The sequence below is a fragment of the Podarcis pityusensis genome (genome assembly GCF_964106645.2).
Source record: "Podarcis pityusensis genome assembly, chromosome: 14".
Classification (NCBI taxonomy): Eukaryota; Metazoa; Chordata; class Lepidosauria; order Squamata; family Lacertidae; genus Podarcis; species Podarcis pityusensis.
In genome coordinates, this window is record NC_138039.1 from 43,219,926 (window position 1) to 43,238,731 (window position 18,806).

At 43.0% G+C, this 18,806-nt stretch overlaps 1 protein-coding gene across 2 annotated transcripts in view; it reads right to left on the bottom strand.

The window, feature by feature from the left end:
- The window catches only part of GNB5 (G protein subunit beta 5), a 37,469-nt gene that overhangs the window by 315 nt on the left and 18,348 nt on the right, over positions 1-18,806 (bottom strand). For both annotated transcript variants that reach the window (XM_080980509.1, XM_080980508.1), the window contains 6 exons: positions 16,344-16,487; positions 13,980-14,071; positions 11,809-11,857; positions 10,444-10,540; positions 5,686-5,852; positions 504-4,942 (listed from right to left, as the gene is read on the bottom strand). In XM_080980509.1, the coding sequence (XP_080836635.1) occupies positions 4,931-4,942; positions 5,686-5,852; positions 10,444-10,540; positions 11,809-11,857; positions 13,980-14,071; positions 16,344-16,487 (561 nt within the window). In that variant the 3' untranslated portion in view covers positions 504-4,930. The remainder of the gene's footprint in view (positions 1-503; positions 4,943-5,685; positions 5,853-10,443; positions 10,541-11,808; positions 11,858-13,979; positions 14,072-16,343; positions 16,488-18,806) is intronic.

The window sequence follows — 18,806 nt, forward strand, 5'->3', positions numbered from 1 at the left end:
GCTATGGACCTTAGGTTGGTTGCCCCGGTTGTCTGGGGGGCCTGGTAGGAATTTTTCCATTTGGCATTAGGCTTTTTGGTTTTTTCGCCTACCTCGTAGCAATCGTCACAACTTTTGTGGTATTGGTGGGTAGGTTAGGCATTGGATTCATGTGTTGTGCTATGTCAAGGGCTAGGTGTGGCCATCGCCTATGCTATCTACCGTGGGTTATTCCGTTAAAGGAATCTGGCGGTCGTGTATTCCGTCCGATGCCTGCTTGGCGGGAGGCCATGGCACGACCCTCGGTGACATCAGGGGGTGAGCCTATAGTTGGATGAGCATCAACAGGCTCCACCTACTGTTGAATAAACCCACCACCTATAGTCATCCAATGCCTAAGCCAATACCTTTTCACTGCTGTAATCAATAAAGTTGTGGCCTTTTCTTGCCCATTAACCTTATACCATGTGTCCATGTGTATTTATTTCACTTAGCGGGGTCGGGGCCCTCGATCCACAATGAACTCTTAACGTTTACAGGTTTTTTTTATAGTGCATTTTGATTTGTTACAGGCATAAGCACAGAAATCCATTTTCCAAACCAAAACCGTGGGAAGTGATTTGTCAAGGCCTGCAGAAGACTCAATATGTTCCCATGTAACAACAAAATACCAGCTACACTACATATTTGCTTATGCAGCTAGAAACCTCCATATCTCGTATCAGTATATTTACATCTCCTTTTTTTCTTATTTAAATATTTTTTTAAAAAACAACAACAACTATGCCCTATTAGTGAATTTCAGATTGTGGGCTGAACTACCAGCTACCAAAAGCTCAATAATTTAAATCTGGATTGAAGCAATATAATTTACACTTTCTATATTATTAGACAGTATCCTTTACAAACAGCTAGCATTTGGAGAACTTTGGTGCCATCTTAGAACTGCCCTCACTGCATCACTGCAAACATAACTTTTTTTCACTTCCAGGGTAATTTCTGGAAAAAAATAAAATCAGTTTTTTTGAAAATCTGCAGCCTGGTTAATCTTGAACTAGGAAAAAGCCAGTTGTGGAAGGCACCAATTGGCTAGCATCTGTGACATTACTAACTGCAGAGGCATTTGACTGGTGTACTTCTCTGCTTGTATTTTCAGCTCATGAGAGGCACCAGGTTCCCATGCTGCTTTATCAGCTGAGCTGGAAGGAGTGGGAGTCTTCTTCTTTCTCCCTGCCTCCAGCAGGAAAGTAACGGCATGCAACCTGCTTTCTCCCTACTCACAACTGATGTTGCTTTTCAGCATGGAAAGATGCAGGACTGAGAAATACTCATTTGTTGATTTTCCCCATCTAGGATTGAGTCTGAGCTTTGGTCCACCTGGCTTAGAGGGGTGTAAACTGTCTGGCTTTCCAGGATTTTTCCCATCTTTCCCAATCCTTCTTTGAGATGCTACTCTTAGGAGCTTGTGTGCATGGCTTGAAGATGGGAGTTTGGGAGCTTTTGTATCTAGTTAAGGTAAAGGTAAAGGGACCCCTGACCATTAGGTGCAGTTGTGGCCAACTCTGGGGTTGCGGCGCTCATCTCGCTTTATTGGCCGAGGGAGCCGGCATACAGCTTCCGGGTCATGTGGCCAGCATGACTAAGCCGCTTCTGGCAAACCAGAGCAGCGCACGGAAATGCCCTTTACCTTCCCGCCGGAGTGGTACCTATTTATCTACTTGCACTTTGATGTGCTTTCAAACTGCCAGGTTGGCAGGAGCAGGGACCAAGCAACAGGAGCTCACCCCGTCACGGGGATTCGAACCACCAACCTTCTGATTGGCAAGTCCTAGGCTCTGTGGTTTAACCCACAGCGCCACCCCCATCCCTCCACCTAGCTTAGAGGGGCATAAACTGTCTGGCTTTCCAGGATTTTAGACAGCCATCTTTCCCAATCTTTCTTGGAGATGCTACTCTGCATAGAAAGCCTGTACTTTGCAAATAATCTGTGCCTCATTCTCTGCGTCTTATGAACAAAGCTTCTGTTCATAAATAAGATAGGAACCTTAATTCACCAGTCCCTTTTACAAAAGGCCACATTCACAATGAACTGTAGTTTAGCATGATGTGGATAAGTCTAGCCTCCTTAGGAGCCTGTGTGCATGGCTAGAAGATGGGAGTTTGGGAGCTTTTGTATCTAGTTAAGGTAAAGTTAAACGGATCCCTGACCATTAGGTCCAGTCGTGCCCGACTCTGGGGTTGCGGCGCTCATCTCGCTTTATTGGCTGAGGGAGCCGGCGTACAGCTTCTGGGTCATGTGGCCAGCATGACTAAGCTGCTTCTGGCGAACCAGAGCAGCGCACGGAAATGCCCTTTACCTTCCCGCCAGAGCGGTACCTATTTATCTACTTGCACTTTGACATGCTTTCGAGCTGCTAGGTTGGCAGGAGCAGGGACCGAGCAACGGGAGCTCACTCCGTCGCGGGGATTCGAACCGCCAACCTTCTGATCAGCAAGTCCTAGGCTCTGTGGTTTAACCCACAGCACCACCTGCGTCCTAGTTAGCTGCATCTAGTTAGTTGTATCAAGTTAGCTGTATCTAATTGTGATTTGTATGTTTTTTTGAGCAGCTAAATGTGGTTCATACTAAACTTCATACCTAGTTTCAGATAAGCTCAATGTCAAACCATAGTTTCTGAAGCACACATGCTAAAATTAACTATAGTTAAGTGTTCATCAAAGTTCTGCAAGAGAAGAAGGAAAGGAGGTGTAACAGAACTCAAGAAATCAGACTTGTTCATGGTGTGTAGGGATGGGAAGGTTGTGGCCCTCAAAAATGTTTTTGGGCTGCAACTCCCATCAAGCCCAGTCAGGGATGTTAGGAGTTGTAGTCCAATGCCTGGAAGGCCACAATGTCCAAATACAGCCACTCTAATGACCAGGTAGGATGCTCAAATTCTAACTAGGTTGGTGTGCTTACCCTTTAGGGAATTTTGTTTGCCAATCAATCATTCATATCCACATGTTGTGTAAAAGCTTACATTTCTCCAATAACTATTTGCCAATGACTCTAGTGCCGTTGACTCATAAATGGGTTTAGTGAGTACCTAGCATTTAGCATCTTTATAATGAACATAAAATCCCTCCAATTACAGAATGCAAACTTTCCAAGGAAACACATGACTAGCATTTCACAAGCATATACATGAAAACTACGGTACTTTTCATTTCAATTTTGCTGCACGCTTAAAAGTTGTTGCAGTTCAGAACACAAAGATTATATTGCTGCATCTATAAACAGTTAAAAAAGAGACTGAAAGGATTCTTCTTACAAAAAAATACACTTTTATATAACACCCATTATCTTCAACAGGAAATTTTGTGGCTTGGTAGGATCGGATCCTGGAAATAGCTAACTTAAATGCAAACTTACTTTATTTTTAAAGTGACTGAGTTGAGCAAAGCAGTAAAGTGTAGTGCCAAAGTATCGCTTTCGAATTTCTCAACCATGGTGAAAGAGATTGGGGAAATGGCACGTCTGCATTTGGTGTAAGTTTCTGAAGGATCTGCCCCAATTTTCGTACCCTTTTAGTAACAACCAGCTGATACTGAGCATAGCTGTCAACTTTTCCCTTTTCTTACGAGGAATCCTATTCAGAATAAGGGAATTTCCCTTTTAAAAAGGGAAATGTTGACAGCTGTGATACTGAGTGCAATCCACACCCAACAGAAACAAATGGCCTAAGAAAACCCATTGATTTTTAAATTAGTCTGAATTGCAATATTGTTTTTCTTTTTAAAAAAGCTTCACAATCAATACGCAACCAAGGAATGTTTCAAGAGTCAGGGCTCATTTAGTTGCTCCATATAAACTGACAGTCTAGAAGGGTGACAAAATGTGCTTCTTCTTCACAATTGTTTGGAGCAGGGATGGGTCTCCTGTGAGACTCTAGACCGGTGTTTCCCAAACTTGAGTCTCCAGTGCTGTTGGACAACAAGTCCCATCGTCCCTAGCTAGCAGGACCAGTGGTCAGGGATGATGGGAACCGTAGTCCGAAAACAACTGGAGACCCAAGTCTGGGAAACCCTGCTCTAGACACTGCTGGATTCCAAATCCCATCAGCCCCAGCCAGCATAGGCAATGATCAGGATGATGGGGATTGTAGTCCAGCCACACCTGGTGGGCCACAGGTTCCTCATCCCTGGTGTGAAGTCTTATATGAAAGAGGGCAGGTTGTGTCATATCATGACCTGCCCACGCACTCTTCTCACATCACAATAACACTCTCCCATTTTATTTTCACAACAACTCTGTCAGGTAGGGTAGATTGAAAGATAACGTATGGCCACAGCTCACCCAGAGATTCCTGGCTAAGGGGGGTGGGATTTGGGCCTAGTTTGACATACACCCTGGTGTGAGATCTTCTTATTATGGAAAACCCAGAAGGACAGGGAGAGGAAGGGCCAATCCTTCATATTTTCCCCTTAGTGGCTTCTATGGAACAAGAGAATGAACCCTCAGATACTCTGGTTTTCTTTCCAAGCTGACTTCAGGAAGAAATGCAATTACACGCAGGTGCTAGATACATAATGTGCAATGAAATACTAAATTCTGTTCCAACAGTTATTTTGACAGAGGTCTGGCTCGGATAATTATTAAACCATTTCTTAAAAAAAAAAAGGTAGTTTCAAAAACAGAAGTAAAAACAGCTTATTATTATTAGTATACCACACATAGATTTCCCCACCCCACCCCCACTGTATGATAAAAGTATATTACCTTTTCTAACCAATAGTGAGTGTTTCTGGCCAACAACGTGATAAAACACTGACAACGTCGCATTCAGTCTTTCAATTATCACCCTGTTGCATTTCCTTTCGTTATTGTAGCTTTTTCTTTTTCCGATCTGAGGTGTTCATTTTTTACCCATCCCATTACAATTTTAACACTTATCTGCCAACAGCACCGGGGTTAAGCCCAGATCTAGACAGAGAGAGAGAGAAAGAGAGAAAAGTCAAATGATGATGAGCATCAAAAAAAGGTTACTTGCGGTTTTCTAAAACAACCTGCTTATGTTACAATGGGAACAGGGACACTTCTGTTAGGTTAACTCATATATCCACTTAAGGATGCTGTTGTTGGGAAAACTTTGACCTTCCAGATATGGCTGAAATATAATTCCCATCAGTCCCAGCAAGCATGGCCAACGACCAGTGATGATGGGAGTTGTAGTTTAGCATCACCCGCGGGCCAAAGGTTCACAGCAGCTTCCAACAGAGGAGAGTCTACCACCTCTCGTGGGAGTCTGGTTTTTATTATTATTAATTTAAACAGTGTATTTCAGGATCTATTATAAAACTTTCTGCAGTGTCTGCATATATAAGCAGAAACTGGGTGTCTAGTGTTGCAAGCTCCAGCTCTCTGCAACTGATTACCAGCAACAGGTGACTAATGTTACAGTGTTTAGGTGCTTACCAAAGACATTTTTGTTTAAGAAGGATTTCCCAGAGATGTGACCAAGTCATTTATGCAACAATTATATAACTGAATAATTTTTTTTAATGGATTTTCAAAACCTGTATTTCTCTTGTTCTCTGATTCAACGACTTTACACTACGAAGCTGGCTATAAATGCATTTTATTTAATCATACTATTTCTGCATTAATCATAAGAGATGCTGATTTTGGGAAAAGAGGAAGGAAGCGGAAGAACGAAGAGCCCTTACTCTTAGAGTGTGATCCCAGGATCCTGAGCAGAAGGCCGTCCCGTCAGGCGAAACCCTCAAAGTGCTAACTCGATTCTCATGGCCAAACAGGATAGAGACACGAGCCCCTTTCAGAACATCCCACACGTTTATGGTGTAGTCATTGTAGCCAGCAAACAGTAAGCGGCCTGCAGGAGGAATTCATAAAGAATGATGGCATTACATGAACAACAACATTTCCAGGGCTTATACAATGGTACCTTGGTTTTCAAACACCTCCATAGTCAAACGTTTCAGAACTCGAAAGCCAAAAACCTGGAAGTAAAAGCCTCGGTTTTTGAATGCATCTCAGAAGTCAAAAAGGAAATGCAGCTTCCATTTTGAGTTTTCTGAACTGAGGCTTCCATTTTGAGGCTTCCACTTTCAGTTTCCGAACAATTCAGAACTCGAACGGACTTCCAGAATGGATTATGTTAGAAAACCAAGGTACCACTGTTCTCTGATTTTTAGCAAATAATGTTTCAAAGGAAGGGCACAGACAATGGCCGAATCTTCACATCTTGGTCAGCCAGTGGTTCCCCAACTTTTTCTTTCTTTTCTGGACCACTTAATGATTTTTCTGCTTGTTGCGCAGCAGCTGAAATTCACTGTGCACCTGCATGTATTTTTTTAATAACAACAACAACAACAATTATTTTTTATACCCTGCCCTTCCCGGTTCAGAAAACCAGGCTCAGGGCGGCTAACAACAAATTTAAAACACTTAATTGATGCAACAAAAAACAGGATAAAATACAATATAAAACATGAATAACAATAAATTCAGAATTCAAAAATCAATTTAGGGGGAAATTCCATCCAATAAACATTAGATGATCACCAGGGCTAGCTGGCTAAATTAATCCTATTTGGGCCAGCGAGGAGACCAGGGGAGAATTAGCTGTGGGATCCCAGAGTGGGTAATCGTTATAAAAAGGGAAGGGGAGGGAAGGAAGGAGAATAAAAGATCAGGTTAAGTTCAAACTGAAAGCCAGGTGGAATAGCTCTGCCTTATGGCTTCTTTTGTTTCTTATATATTGTATTTTATTGCAAGCCATAGAATTCAAATCATACAATAAAATACAGCCTATGCAGAAAAAATAAGCAATTAGCATACACCTGAAAGTCAATATGAACATTTAACGTAAAGGATGCGCCATCTTCTGCCTCCATCCACAGATCCACAGACATCCTGCAGACCAGCTAAATGATGTTCTACTCCTCTTAGATCTCACTGCTGGGAAACAAACCATGACCCCCAGCTGAACCGGAATCATGGTTTCGTTTTGCTCCAGCAATCGACAAGCCCAGATCAAAACGTGGCTACAGAAAGCGGTTTGTTGGAACAAAATGAACTACAAGCCCTGGTTTAGATACAATGCAAAACCATGTATCATGGTTTGTTTTCTGGGGAGGAACAAAGAGGGCACAAATCACTTGTGATTATGGCTAGTGAACCTAGTTTATGGCTTAATGTGGTGGTTAAAAAAATTATAACAATAACACAATTAAAAACAGATTCAAAGGCAGCTACAAACACACTGACCATCTACTATGCAATGGTCTGAGGACTTTTAACTGTCCCTGCTACAAATGAAGGTATTTCTTAAAAATGCAAGCTTCATCAAGATATCTCTTCAGGACATCTGAATGGTGTATCAACTTAGATATTTAAAATGAGATGGATGTTTGATGGTTAATGTACTATTAATGTGAGCTGCTGTTTCCTTTTTCGTTTTCCTCTCCCCCATTTTTTTCTTTCTGTTGTTGATAACTTGCTATATATATAAAAAATATTTTTAAAAAGAAAAAGAGGCAAAACAAAACCAGACTTCCATATGCAACCCACTGGTGACAGAAACTACTGTTCTCACATAAAGCAGGGGCTAAAATGGGTATCATACTGGATGAGGAGGGGTGTAGATTTAGAAATATTTGAGGTCCAGTTGTATGTGAAATAGACTTGGTTTTAGTGACCCCCCCTTTTTTTTTTAACTGTGGTAATTTTTATAAAGTAAGAGTACCCGTCAGGTGAGTTTACACTGAATAACGTGGGAAGCTTTTGTAGTTGTTGTTTTTAAAAATTTATATAGCATTTGTATATTGATTGATGAATTCAGGCTGCTGAGCTTTGTATTATAAATTGTAATAACATTTTGTGTGTGTTTTAAAAAAAGCAGTAACTAAAATTAAGAATTGAACAGAGTTGCCAAGTCATGATTTCAAGGGTTATGGAGTCTTCCTTCCCCACCCATTTCTGAGGAAGGAAAGGGCTTAGCCGCTGGCCTCCGATGCATCAGCCTTCCTTTCAAACAATCACTGAGGGGGACTAGGCAAAGGAACATCAAGGAAATGACAGTCTCACAACTCTGCAGCCAGACTCCTCATGATGAGAGCAAGGGCTGTGAAGCAGAAGGGAAGGATGGCAGGACCTGAGTTTGAGAAGGCAGCACTGCCATCCTCTGACCTGGGAGAACTCGGCTGCAGATGACTTAGGAAGACCTGAGGCTCCTCTGCTCCACTGCAGAAGATGACTACTGGCACTTTAAAGCAGAGCAGCATCTTGTGGCACAGATGGTGCTGACCTTCAAAGCCCTAAACAGCCTTGGCCCAGTATACCTGAAGGAGCATCTCTGCCCCCATCATCCAGCCCGGACACTGAGGTCCAGCTCCAAGGGCCTTCTGGCGGTTCCCTCCCTGTGAGAAGTGAGGTTACAGGGAACCAGGCAGAGGGTCTTCTCGGTAGTGGTGCCCGCCCTGTGGAACGCCCTCCTATCAGATGTCCCTTCAGATGTCTTCTAAAAGTCAGATAGTTGTCTGACTTTTAGAAGACATCTGAAGGCAGCCCTGTTTAGGGAATTTTTTAATGTTTGATGTTTTATTGTGTTTTTAGTGTTCCGTTGGGAGCCGCCCAGAGTGGCTGGGGAAACCCAGCCAGATGGGAGGGGTATAAATACAGTGGTACCTCAGGTTACAGACGCTTTAGGTTACAGACTCCGCTAATCCAGAAATAGTACCTCGAGTTAAGAACTTTGCTTCAGGATGAGAACAGAAATTGTGCTCTGGCGGCGGCAGCAGCAGCAGCAGCAGCAGCGGAAGGCCCTATTAGCTAAAGTGGTTCCTCAGGTTAAGAACAGTTTCAGGTTAAGAACGGACCTCCGGAACGAATTAAGTTCTTAACCCGAGGTACCGCTGTACCCTATTTTTCCCTCTATAAGTCACCCCCATGTATAAGACGCCCCTTATTTCTGGGGACTCAGATTTAAGAAAATGGGGGGAGATGGCCCAGAGTATAAGAGGCCCCCTAATTTTTGACATTATCTTTTAGGGGAGAAACCTAGTCTTATACACAGAAAAAATATGGTAATAAATAATAAATAATACATTGTTGTTATTGTTATAGTTGTTTTGTTATTATTATTATTGTTGTTGTTGTTATTGTTATAGTTATTATTACTATTAGGCTGCACTTCTGCTACTCTGAGGGCTCCATTTCAGCTTGTTCCTTGCCGCAGCAACTTCAAACCTAGCCTGAACCCTGCTTTGCCTTGCACCCATCCACCCTGAAACTTGTTCTGTTCTGCCTTGGGTTTACACCCTGGGCTGGGACCTGCTGCACAGCAGATGGGAGTCTCCTTCTTCACTAGCAAGACCCAAGATGTTGTCCACACGACAAGCATGCAAAACATTTCTGCCTCTTCCAAGGAAGGGAATGAGCTTTTGCATAACAGAACAAGGAAGTAGAACGCAAATAGCAATGGGCTCCCAGGATGTTCTGTGGAAAAAGAGTATGCCTTGCTCATACAGCCACCAGCAGCAGATGGTGTGAAAATTTGCTGGCATGTGCAATTGCCCTTCATCACTCAAAGTGCATGTTGCGCAACTACACTTGTCGTGCTGTTAGAAAACAAGTAACAAGTTGCCTGCTGCACAATGCTATACATAGTTCCTCAAGGTTTGAGCTAATGTTGACATATTTAGAAAAGCCACGCTAATGCCCTAAGGTGTCCTCATCGCAACAATATATTTTAATAAAATGATACCCAACTAATTGGAGACACCCAATGTGTTGCTACTGTTTTTAGATCGAACCTTTCTAAATCAACCAATCCAACTGATTCAAATCAGTGAAATGTTGCGGCTCAAGCTATAACCAATTTTCCTCAGCCAAGAGGGATACAGCAGCTAAAGCAACACCTTCCCAAACGAATGCAGTGGAGTCAAAGAACTGTTTTCATGAAAGATGAGCTACCAGCCTTAGCCTCAAAACCAAAGCTCAAGAAGCAGCCACTTGAAGACTGCAGGGCCTGCAACGATTCAGCAGTTTTACAAGTTTCTTTCACCAGCTAAGGGAACTTCCAGACAACCTGTTCATTGAGCATCCTTCCTGATATATTTGCAGGGAGATTAGATAACGCTGGCTATTCAATGAGCACCCATCCTGATTTGTCTGCAGATGCATCAAAGCAAGTGTTATGTCAGACTTTCGACTTTCCTTATTGCAATAAATTTGATCTTTTGGGGAAGTGGGTTTGCTGTGCAAGAGCTCCCAACTAACTATAATTGAGCAACCTGAATTTGCCAGTATGTGAATTAATCCCACCCACAGAGTAGCCACAGTCTGTAAGTGCCCTTGGTTCTGTAGCTGTGACAACAATCGAAGCCACACTGAAAAGAAATTATAGTACAGCTCTTCCCGCCTGCCCCCCAAAGAAAAGTGTGTCAGAATTCATGTCTCACCACTAAGGGAAAAGTCGACACTGGATGCCCCGAAGATGATGCTCTCTTTGGAATAAATGGCCACTTCTCTGTCTGCCCGCAGGTCATATAAACGACACTGGAAAGAAAGGAGAAACTGTATCTGTGCTCAGGCAAAGGCTAATACGCACAAGCTGATTTTTGATAAGATCGATAGATACCAACAGAACAAAACTCTCTCTCCCGTCCCACCCACAAAGGCAAACTTGGACCAGTAGCTGGTCCAGCCCACCTGTCAATCACCTGACATCATACAGCAGATGTCCAACCTGTTTAAGCCTGTGGGCATTGGGGGAAGACACAATATCTGGCCAGCCATGATGTCAAGACAAGTCACTGTTGCTTTGGGATGCTGGGGAAGACAAAAGTTTAGCTCTCTGCTCAGCCAGAAAACGCACTGGGTGGTCTTGGGCAGATTTCTCTCTGCTCAGCTACATCCCAGGGCTGCAGTGAGGTTCAAATGAGATGCGGATGTATTTGTAGTCCCCTACTGATCCTTTAGAATAGGCCTTGGCGGAAATCTAAATCGGCTGCAAAGCAATGCCAAGTTCCCCCCCCCCGCCGCCCCCCTCCATTCTTCTAACCCTCCCATGCGCTCTTCTGAGCATTAAGAACCGCTTTTCTGCCACAGTGCAGACCCTTTCACACTTGCCAGGCTGCTGAGCGAATGCATTATGCCTCTGATGAGCCGTGCTGTGCTATACTATACGACATACAGCTATGCTATAGAACATGAACTCATACCTTCACGTGGCATAAGAAACCTGTCTTGCATAGACCTGCATTATACCCATTCTGTAGACCTGTGATTAGCTATGCATCCATATGACACAATAAACACTCTGGGGAAAGCCTCCAGGTTAAAGGTTTTGAGGTTGCTTTGAACCTTGCCAAACCAAAATATTCTAAGTGCCTTTAAAATAGTTCACTGTGGAAGAGGCCCTTGGTGTCCAACAATATATCTTCAAGTGGCCCAGTTTTAACCTCTTTATGCCTGCAATCACAATGGTCACTTATCCCTAAGGGAAAAAGCCAATGGGCTCAATTATGTATCAGCCTTGCCCCCTGCAGCTAGTTCAGGTTGCCACACCTACAGATGGGCACCCTATTGTTCCATCATACGCTTCCTAGAAACCACATCCTCTTCGCAGGGTACAAAGAGTGCATTTGTACATTTTTAAAGGGCTGCAACTCCTCTGGAGACCACCAAGTATTAGGTGAGTAAAGAATGTACAAAATCAACAAGCCATAATAAAACACTGAATGGCCAGGGTGATTTGAGGATCATGCCCGCAGCCCTCATTTGGGAAACGGCCAGGCTTTCGAAGATGAAATAGGGCAACGTACTGTGGCGTCATCTGAGCCAGAGGCAAAGGCATCTCCACTTGGGTAGTACCTATGCAGAGAACAGAAAGTGTGTTGCGTTAGAAATATAGGAATTAAAGATATTTTCCCAACTTTTATTTGTTTTCTATATGCTGCGTACAGGAACGTTACAGGTATCCAGTAGCAGGTAAGTAAAACAAGGAACACATAGAGGTAAATGAGGTAGCAGTGGTAATTCAACATCTAAAAGCAGAAAAGAATAACACCAAAATTTGTCCACCCACCTCCTCCCCTAGAGTTCACCTGGATAGGTTGGGGTTGCAGTGGAATTGCCACAGTTAAAATGATCAAGACTTGAGAATTAGAACACTGAATTATCACTTTCTGCGGTTCTCTTACAGGTAAAAGTGGATCATGGCCCCAAAATTTATGAAATGCAGCTCTGACAGATTTCACTGCCCACCTGGCACATGCAATTGTAGAGGGTCTCAAAGCAGGTGGCAGGTCAGTTCAGGCACCTGTAACACCCACCCACGCCAATGCCAACAGCTTTCATTTCTGCATAATGAGTAAAGTTTCAAACTGTTGCTTCTAATTTTGGTAAAGAGAAACAGCCAATGTTGACAGCAAGCTCTGGCTCTTCATATAAGCAAAACCAGAATTTTTGAACCACAACCCACAGTCTTTTCAAGCAAAGAAAAATGTAACACCTCATTTTCTCCCCCAAAGAAAAATACCAGAAAGCATACATTAATTAGTAATTTAGTATTGATAACATGTCTATGTAATACCTCTCCAGGTTTTTTTAAAAAATAGCAATTGTTAGTATTTATCTATTTACATTATCTGTTGCAAAATTATTTCACTTGGATGATACAGTGCAAATTCAATCAAAACGATTGCAAATCATTGCATTAATTGTAATCAAGCCTGTAAATGAAAAAGAGAGGCAATAGAAAATAAAAAGAGAGGTAATAGAAAAATGCACTGTACCTTATTTTTACAAAAGGCTATATAAAGGGAAATTGCTAATATTAAGATAGGGTTTTCTTTACAGAAAATCCTCTGCTCATATGATAGTGGATCTGGTAAGCCATGATAATTTTATAAGTGATTAGTACTGCTATAAACCATAATTATGACAAGCTTGCTATTAAAATATAGTCAATGTCATGATGCAATGTGATGATGCACTAATTCTGTATTTCCTGCCTGAACCCCTGGAGAGCGACTGCCTGTCTGGTGCTGACTCTGTGTAAGGCAGCTTCCCATGTTCCACTTTACATTAATTCCTGCTGCATAAATAAAAAGGGACATGGGTGGCACTGTGGGTTAAACCACATAGCCTAGGACTTGCCAATCAGAAGGTCGGCGGTTCGAATCCCCACAACAGGGTGAGCTCCTGTTGCTCGGTCCCTGCTCCTGCCAACCTAGCAGTTCAAAAGCACATCAAAGTGCAAGTAGATAAATAGGGACTGCTCTGGCGGGAAGGTAAACGGCGTTTCCGTGCGCTGCTGTGGTTCACCAAAAGCGGCTTAGTCATGCTGGCCACATGACCCGGAGGCTGTACACCGGCTCCCTCGGCCAATAAAGGGAGATGAGCGCCACAACCCCAGAGTCGGTCACGACTGGACCTAATGGTCAGGGGTCCCTTTACCTTTACCTTTTTACATAAATAAAACAACTCTGTGTGGCTCGTAAGAAAACATTTTGAGGAGACAGCTGGACTGGAAAACAAGTACATTTAATGCAAAGCCTATGACTTCAAAAGCACAGAGGTGCAAACTAGGGAATGCTGAGAAAGAGTTTTAATCTGCCATGTAATTAATTAATTGCCAAAGCCTGCAAAATGCAACAATCCTTTACTCAAAAGCCAGTTCTCTTCGAATTTTCTCTTGGTCGTGCAGGATTGTGACAAAGGGATAGGAATGGCTCTGCCCACAAGGTCACTGCAGTGGGGGCCTTCCGCCCACCAGGCTACCCCTGCTATTGGGCAAGCAAAGGTTTGTTCCGCAGGGCCAGTGCTGTCCCTTCATTGGCTAGAGACACTGGTAGCTTTGATAGGCGGAGAGGAAAGCTGACCCTCCCACCTTCCCCCTTGTACATTATCCTTACAGGTATTTTGCTAGTCAGCACTAATGAACCATTTTTCGTTGCAATCACATGAATGTGTGGTAACAGGACCCACTGACCTGACGCTATTGATATCCGATTCATGGGTTTCAAATGACTGAATGCATTGGCCAGTCCTCATGTCCCAAACCATGGCTTTTTTATCACACCCCTAAAAAACAAAAGTCAATAAAGATTCGGTTATATCCTCAATAAGAATCAACGCAGATCAAGTGGCTTATGGAACCAATGGTGGTTTTTATGATGCTGTTTACTGTTTAATCATCAGGTTTATTTTGAAGGTCTGTTGCGATTTATAGTTTTATTTGCAAGTTGTCTTCAGTCTCAATTTCATCACAGAAAGGTGAAAAATGAAATACCCCCCTCATATACCGAGCCTAAGGCAAACTGCGGAAATATCAATGGTTCTCTGCACAGGGATTTAATTAAAAAAAATAAATGACTGAACTCACAGGTGGAGAATACTTTTATTTTCATTTATCTTTTTTATTTGTAAAAGGAAACTTTGTATGAGTTAATACTTTATTGTCCCTTTGAAGCTGCACTGTATCTTTGTCCTTTTGTCCTTTGTCCCTTTATGATTTGCATTTTTTATTCTTTGTTTTCTCTCATTTTGTTATGCTTGCATTTTTTTTTTAAGCACCAAATCAATAAATATATTTTTAAACAGTGGGGATGGTTCCGTGAAGAGTTTTCCTACTTCTGCAATTTTTGCCACTAGAATATGAAGATCAATATGGCGCTGGCTTCCTTCCACATTCCAAGGGCATTCCAGAAAGTGCTGAGCTGCTTTCAGACCTGTTTTATGCCAAATATCAAATTATTTCAACAAGAAGAACTGCTGTGCGACACCCCTCGCCAAGAGGGGTGAGATTAACCATAGGCCTTTTTCACCACCCCAGGTGATCTCTGCTATTTTTCTAAATCACTGGTGGAAAACCCGTCCCACAGGCCTCAGAGTTTGACTTGCCAACAATCAGCAAGCATTCCACAGCAATGGAGCATGCTCAGAACACACTGGGCAGTTCTTCAAGTTTTATTCCCTCCCCTGCTTACCCCACTGAGAACTGTTTGTACTTCTGCAAACCTCAGGTTTCATTCGAGCCTGATGATATTTCCATGTTGCGCCTGGGCGGTACTGTTTTGGGTACATAAGTATACACACTTGCCGTTGATCTTTGGCAAGAGAAGAAACACTAGAGGTTTCCTCTACAAGAATCACGCAGGGGGTAATTTTCTTCTGGAAGAAGCTGGGACAAGATGATGCCACCATCACTGCCTCTGCCCCCGCCCAATCCACTAACCTCAGTTTTTTAATTGAGTGCCATTAATATGCTGGCATCTTTCCTTTTCAGTTACTACAAAGGAGGTGCAGAGATTATCTGGGTACAGAGATGGACTGGGTATGTGCTAACCAAAGGCTTAATCCTTACAAACCTATTCAGGGAGGACATATAACCTGCTCTGAATTCCTGCATTTGCCCAGCTTTGTCTGGGGCTCGAGATGTGCCATCCTGAAGATGGTGGAACTAGTCACAAGTTATATGGACCCTGTTCAGCTGCAGATTAGTCTACTGCAATGCATTCTGTGGGGGGCTGCTATTGGAGAACATTCCGAAACTGAAGCTGGTACAAAATGCAGCAGATATAACGCTTTGGGCTATCTTCTTTTTGGATCATATTATGACAAGCCTGCCCCTTCTGCAGTAGCTTCCCATTTGTTTTGGGGCCCAATTCAAGACAAATTGGGTCTTGAAGAGTCCTCAATAGCTTGGGACTAGGATGTTTGAAGAAACGCCCCTCAAATCACAGCCATCCTTGAAAGCCCTGCTGGGCTGCCAAGGGAGCTGCAGCTGGGGGGGGTCACATGACACACCCCAGTGGTTGAAATTTGGGGGTTGACTGGCTCCTTCCATTGACGGGTTTTTGGTGGGCAGTCAAAAGCTTCTCCATTTCACCAGCCTTTTCCTGGGTTTTTGCAATATGTTGACGTTGCTGACAGTGTCAGTTTTGTGGTTCTAATTCTGTGTGTTGTTAAGAGTGGCTTTACTGTTCTTAAATTTGTATTGTATCAGGATTGTGTTTTCCTTGTGTGCCTTTATGGGGGCTGAAAAGTGGTAGATAAAAGTTTCTAGAAAAGAAGTAACATTTGATTGCGAGAAGCAGCAGACACAGCTCCTAGGATTAACCGCCAACACAGCCCTGCTTTCAGTAAGCCATGAGAAGGGCTATATTCTCCTGAATCTCATTCTGCATTAGTGAAGCTGGGGAGACAACAGCAATGCCTGCTTTAATCGGGAGAAAGGGCACTTAGCAAAATATTACAAAATACTCTCTTCCACTTGGAGAGATTTTCATTTGCTTCGTGTCTCCCCCTGCAATTCCCTCCCTCCACCCTGCATAAAGATTAATCTGCTTTTTACCCCCGACACAAACGTGTTCCCTGTCTCTGAAGGAGCAAGATCCAAGCACAAGACATCTGCTCCGTGGCCGTGAAAACTCTGGAGAAGCTGCCCGCTTTCAACGTCCCAGAGAGCGCAGGTGCCATCTCCACTAGCAGTCAAGATCTTTAGGAGAGAAGGGGGAAACAAAAGAAAAGAACTGTTATTAAAAAGAAAGACAGACACGATTTGTCAAAGATTTGTCTCCACTGATTCATGTTAAAGTTGGATTCTTTGTTCCACATTTTCATGGGTGTATCTGAGTCATATCCCTTTCTATTCTCATCCATTTGACTCACAGTTTCACGCTAAAGCAGCAGCTTGTGTTAAAAGTCTGGTCTTCAGCTGGTGGGGTGGGAGCCACCAGCAGGGGGTGCCATGACTAAGGTGGTTGGCATCATTGATACCACAACAATTTTCCTCTTTTCATTTTTAAAAAGGTAAAGGTAAAGGACCCCTGACAGTTAAGTCCAGTTGCGAATGACTCTGGGGTTGCAGCGCTCATCTCGCTTTACTAGCCGAGGGAGCCAATGTTTGTCCACAGACAGTTTTTCCAGGTCATGTGGGCAGCATGACTAAGCCGCTTCTGGCGAAACCAGAGCAGTGCACGGAAATGCCATTTACCTTCCCACCGCAGCGATACCTATTTATCTACTTGCACTTGGACATGCTTTCGAACTGCTAGGTTGGCAGGAGCAGGGACCAAGCAACCGGAACTCATCCTGTCGCAGGGATTCGAACCGCCAACCTTCCAATCAGCAAGCCCTAGGATCAGTGGTTTAGACCACAGCGCCACCTGCGTCCCTTAGTTTTTTAAACTACCTTAGTTAAAAAGGTACCTTAGTTTAAAAGGTAGTTGTTGTTTTTAATGATCTTTGTTTCATTTCTTTTTTTAATAGCATGGAAAAATTATACGAAGAGTATTTAACAGCTGTAGCATGCCACAGCTTTGAAAAACACTGGATTGGTTGCCCAGCCATTCCTTTAGGAAACAGGCCTAGGCTCACCTCCTAACAACTGATAGATGGTAACTTCAAACCTAACTTAGATTGAACTTTCTCTTGTTAGTGGAGCTTGCCATGCTACCAAGGGGGTTGGGGGAATTGTCACCTGATATCAGGCCCTTGACAAGTGGGCATGGTGTTGAGGAACCCAGATCAATTCCTCCAACTCTGCTTCACAGAAAGCAAACCTACTCCAAATAATTTACAATCTAAGAACATGGGAGATACGGAGAAAAGTGGTACGAGAAGGAAAGAATATGGGATTGCTCTAATTTCACACATGGGAAACGTCTCTGTGATTCTGGAACGCCTGGTATTCTTTGAAGGCAAAATAGGAATTTCTGGTATTCACACTTTTAATAATAACATATTTTGTGGCTTTAAAAGGCGAGGCTGAGGTTATCGGCTGAATATTTACTCTCTTTTGTTTTCAAAACGTTTGCTTCCAAATAACTCATTATTATGGAAATGTCCAGTATGGCACTCAGATAAAAATATTTATTTGGCTGACTACTATCTCCCCCTTTTAACCAGCAAAGGGTGGGGGGAGAGAAATGATGAGGGCTACAGATTTAGTGAACATCTATTTTGCCTTTCAGTTTTTTAATCCCTGCATTGTCAGCAGCTCAGCAAAACTCAAGATCGTTAGACTGGGTCCGTAATTGCCCCCTTGTGGTTGCATTTTAAAACCGTTTCTCTCATAAAAAAGGGCCTGATGTCATGTCTCTGCTCCTTGAACAGCCTTGTAAACAGGCAGCCCTAAAACACTGGGATGGTTTTGGGGCCGAAATGAAAATACTTTCCCTCTGCCTGGGCAATCAACATACAGTGGTACCTCGGGTTAAGAACTTAAATCGTTCTGGAGGTCCGCTTTTAACCTGAAACTGTTCTTAACCTGAGATACCACTTTAGCTAATGGGGCCTCCTGCTGCCACCGCCATGCAATTTCTGTTCTCATCCTGAAGCAAAGTTCTTAACCGAGGTACTATTTCTGGGTTAGCGGAATCTGTAACCTGAAGTGTCTATAACCCGAGGTACCACTGTATTGGCAGGGTACTGAAAGAGACACTGCGTAGCAAACAAGTCAAACAGGAATACCTGGGAAAGATGGTTTGATTCCTCTTGATTTCGGCTGCAATAAAGGCTCCGTTCTATAAGCCACAGCACAGGCAATAAATCATGTTCCATAGCAGACCCTAAACCAGTGTCTCCTAAACTCCCCCCTCCATAGATCCCTTGAAAATTGCTAAGGGTCTTAACAGACAATGATCTTCTGCCGGTTGTACAAATCGTAATACACGCTGCTAGATAAGATATGTTTTTTAATTGCCATTTTGATGGCAGCTTTCCTTTCCTATCTATTCTATTTTATTTTGATTTCCATCGAGTTTAAATTGTAATGCAACACAGTGCAATACATAAGAAACTGAAGCGTTTACAT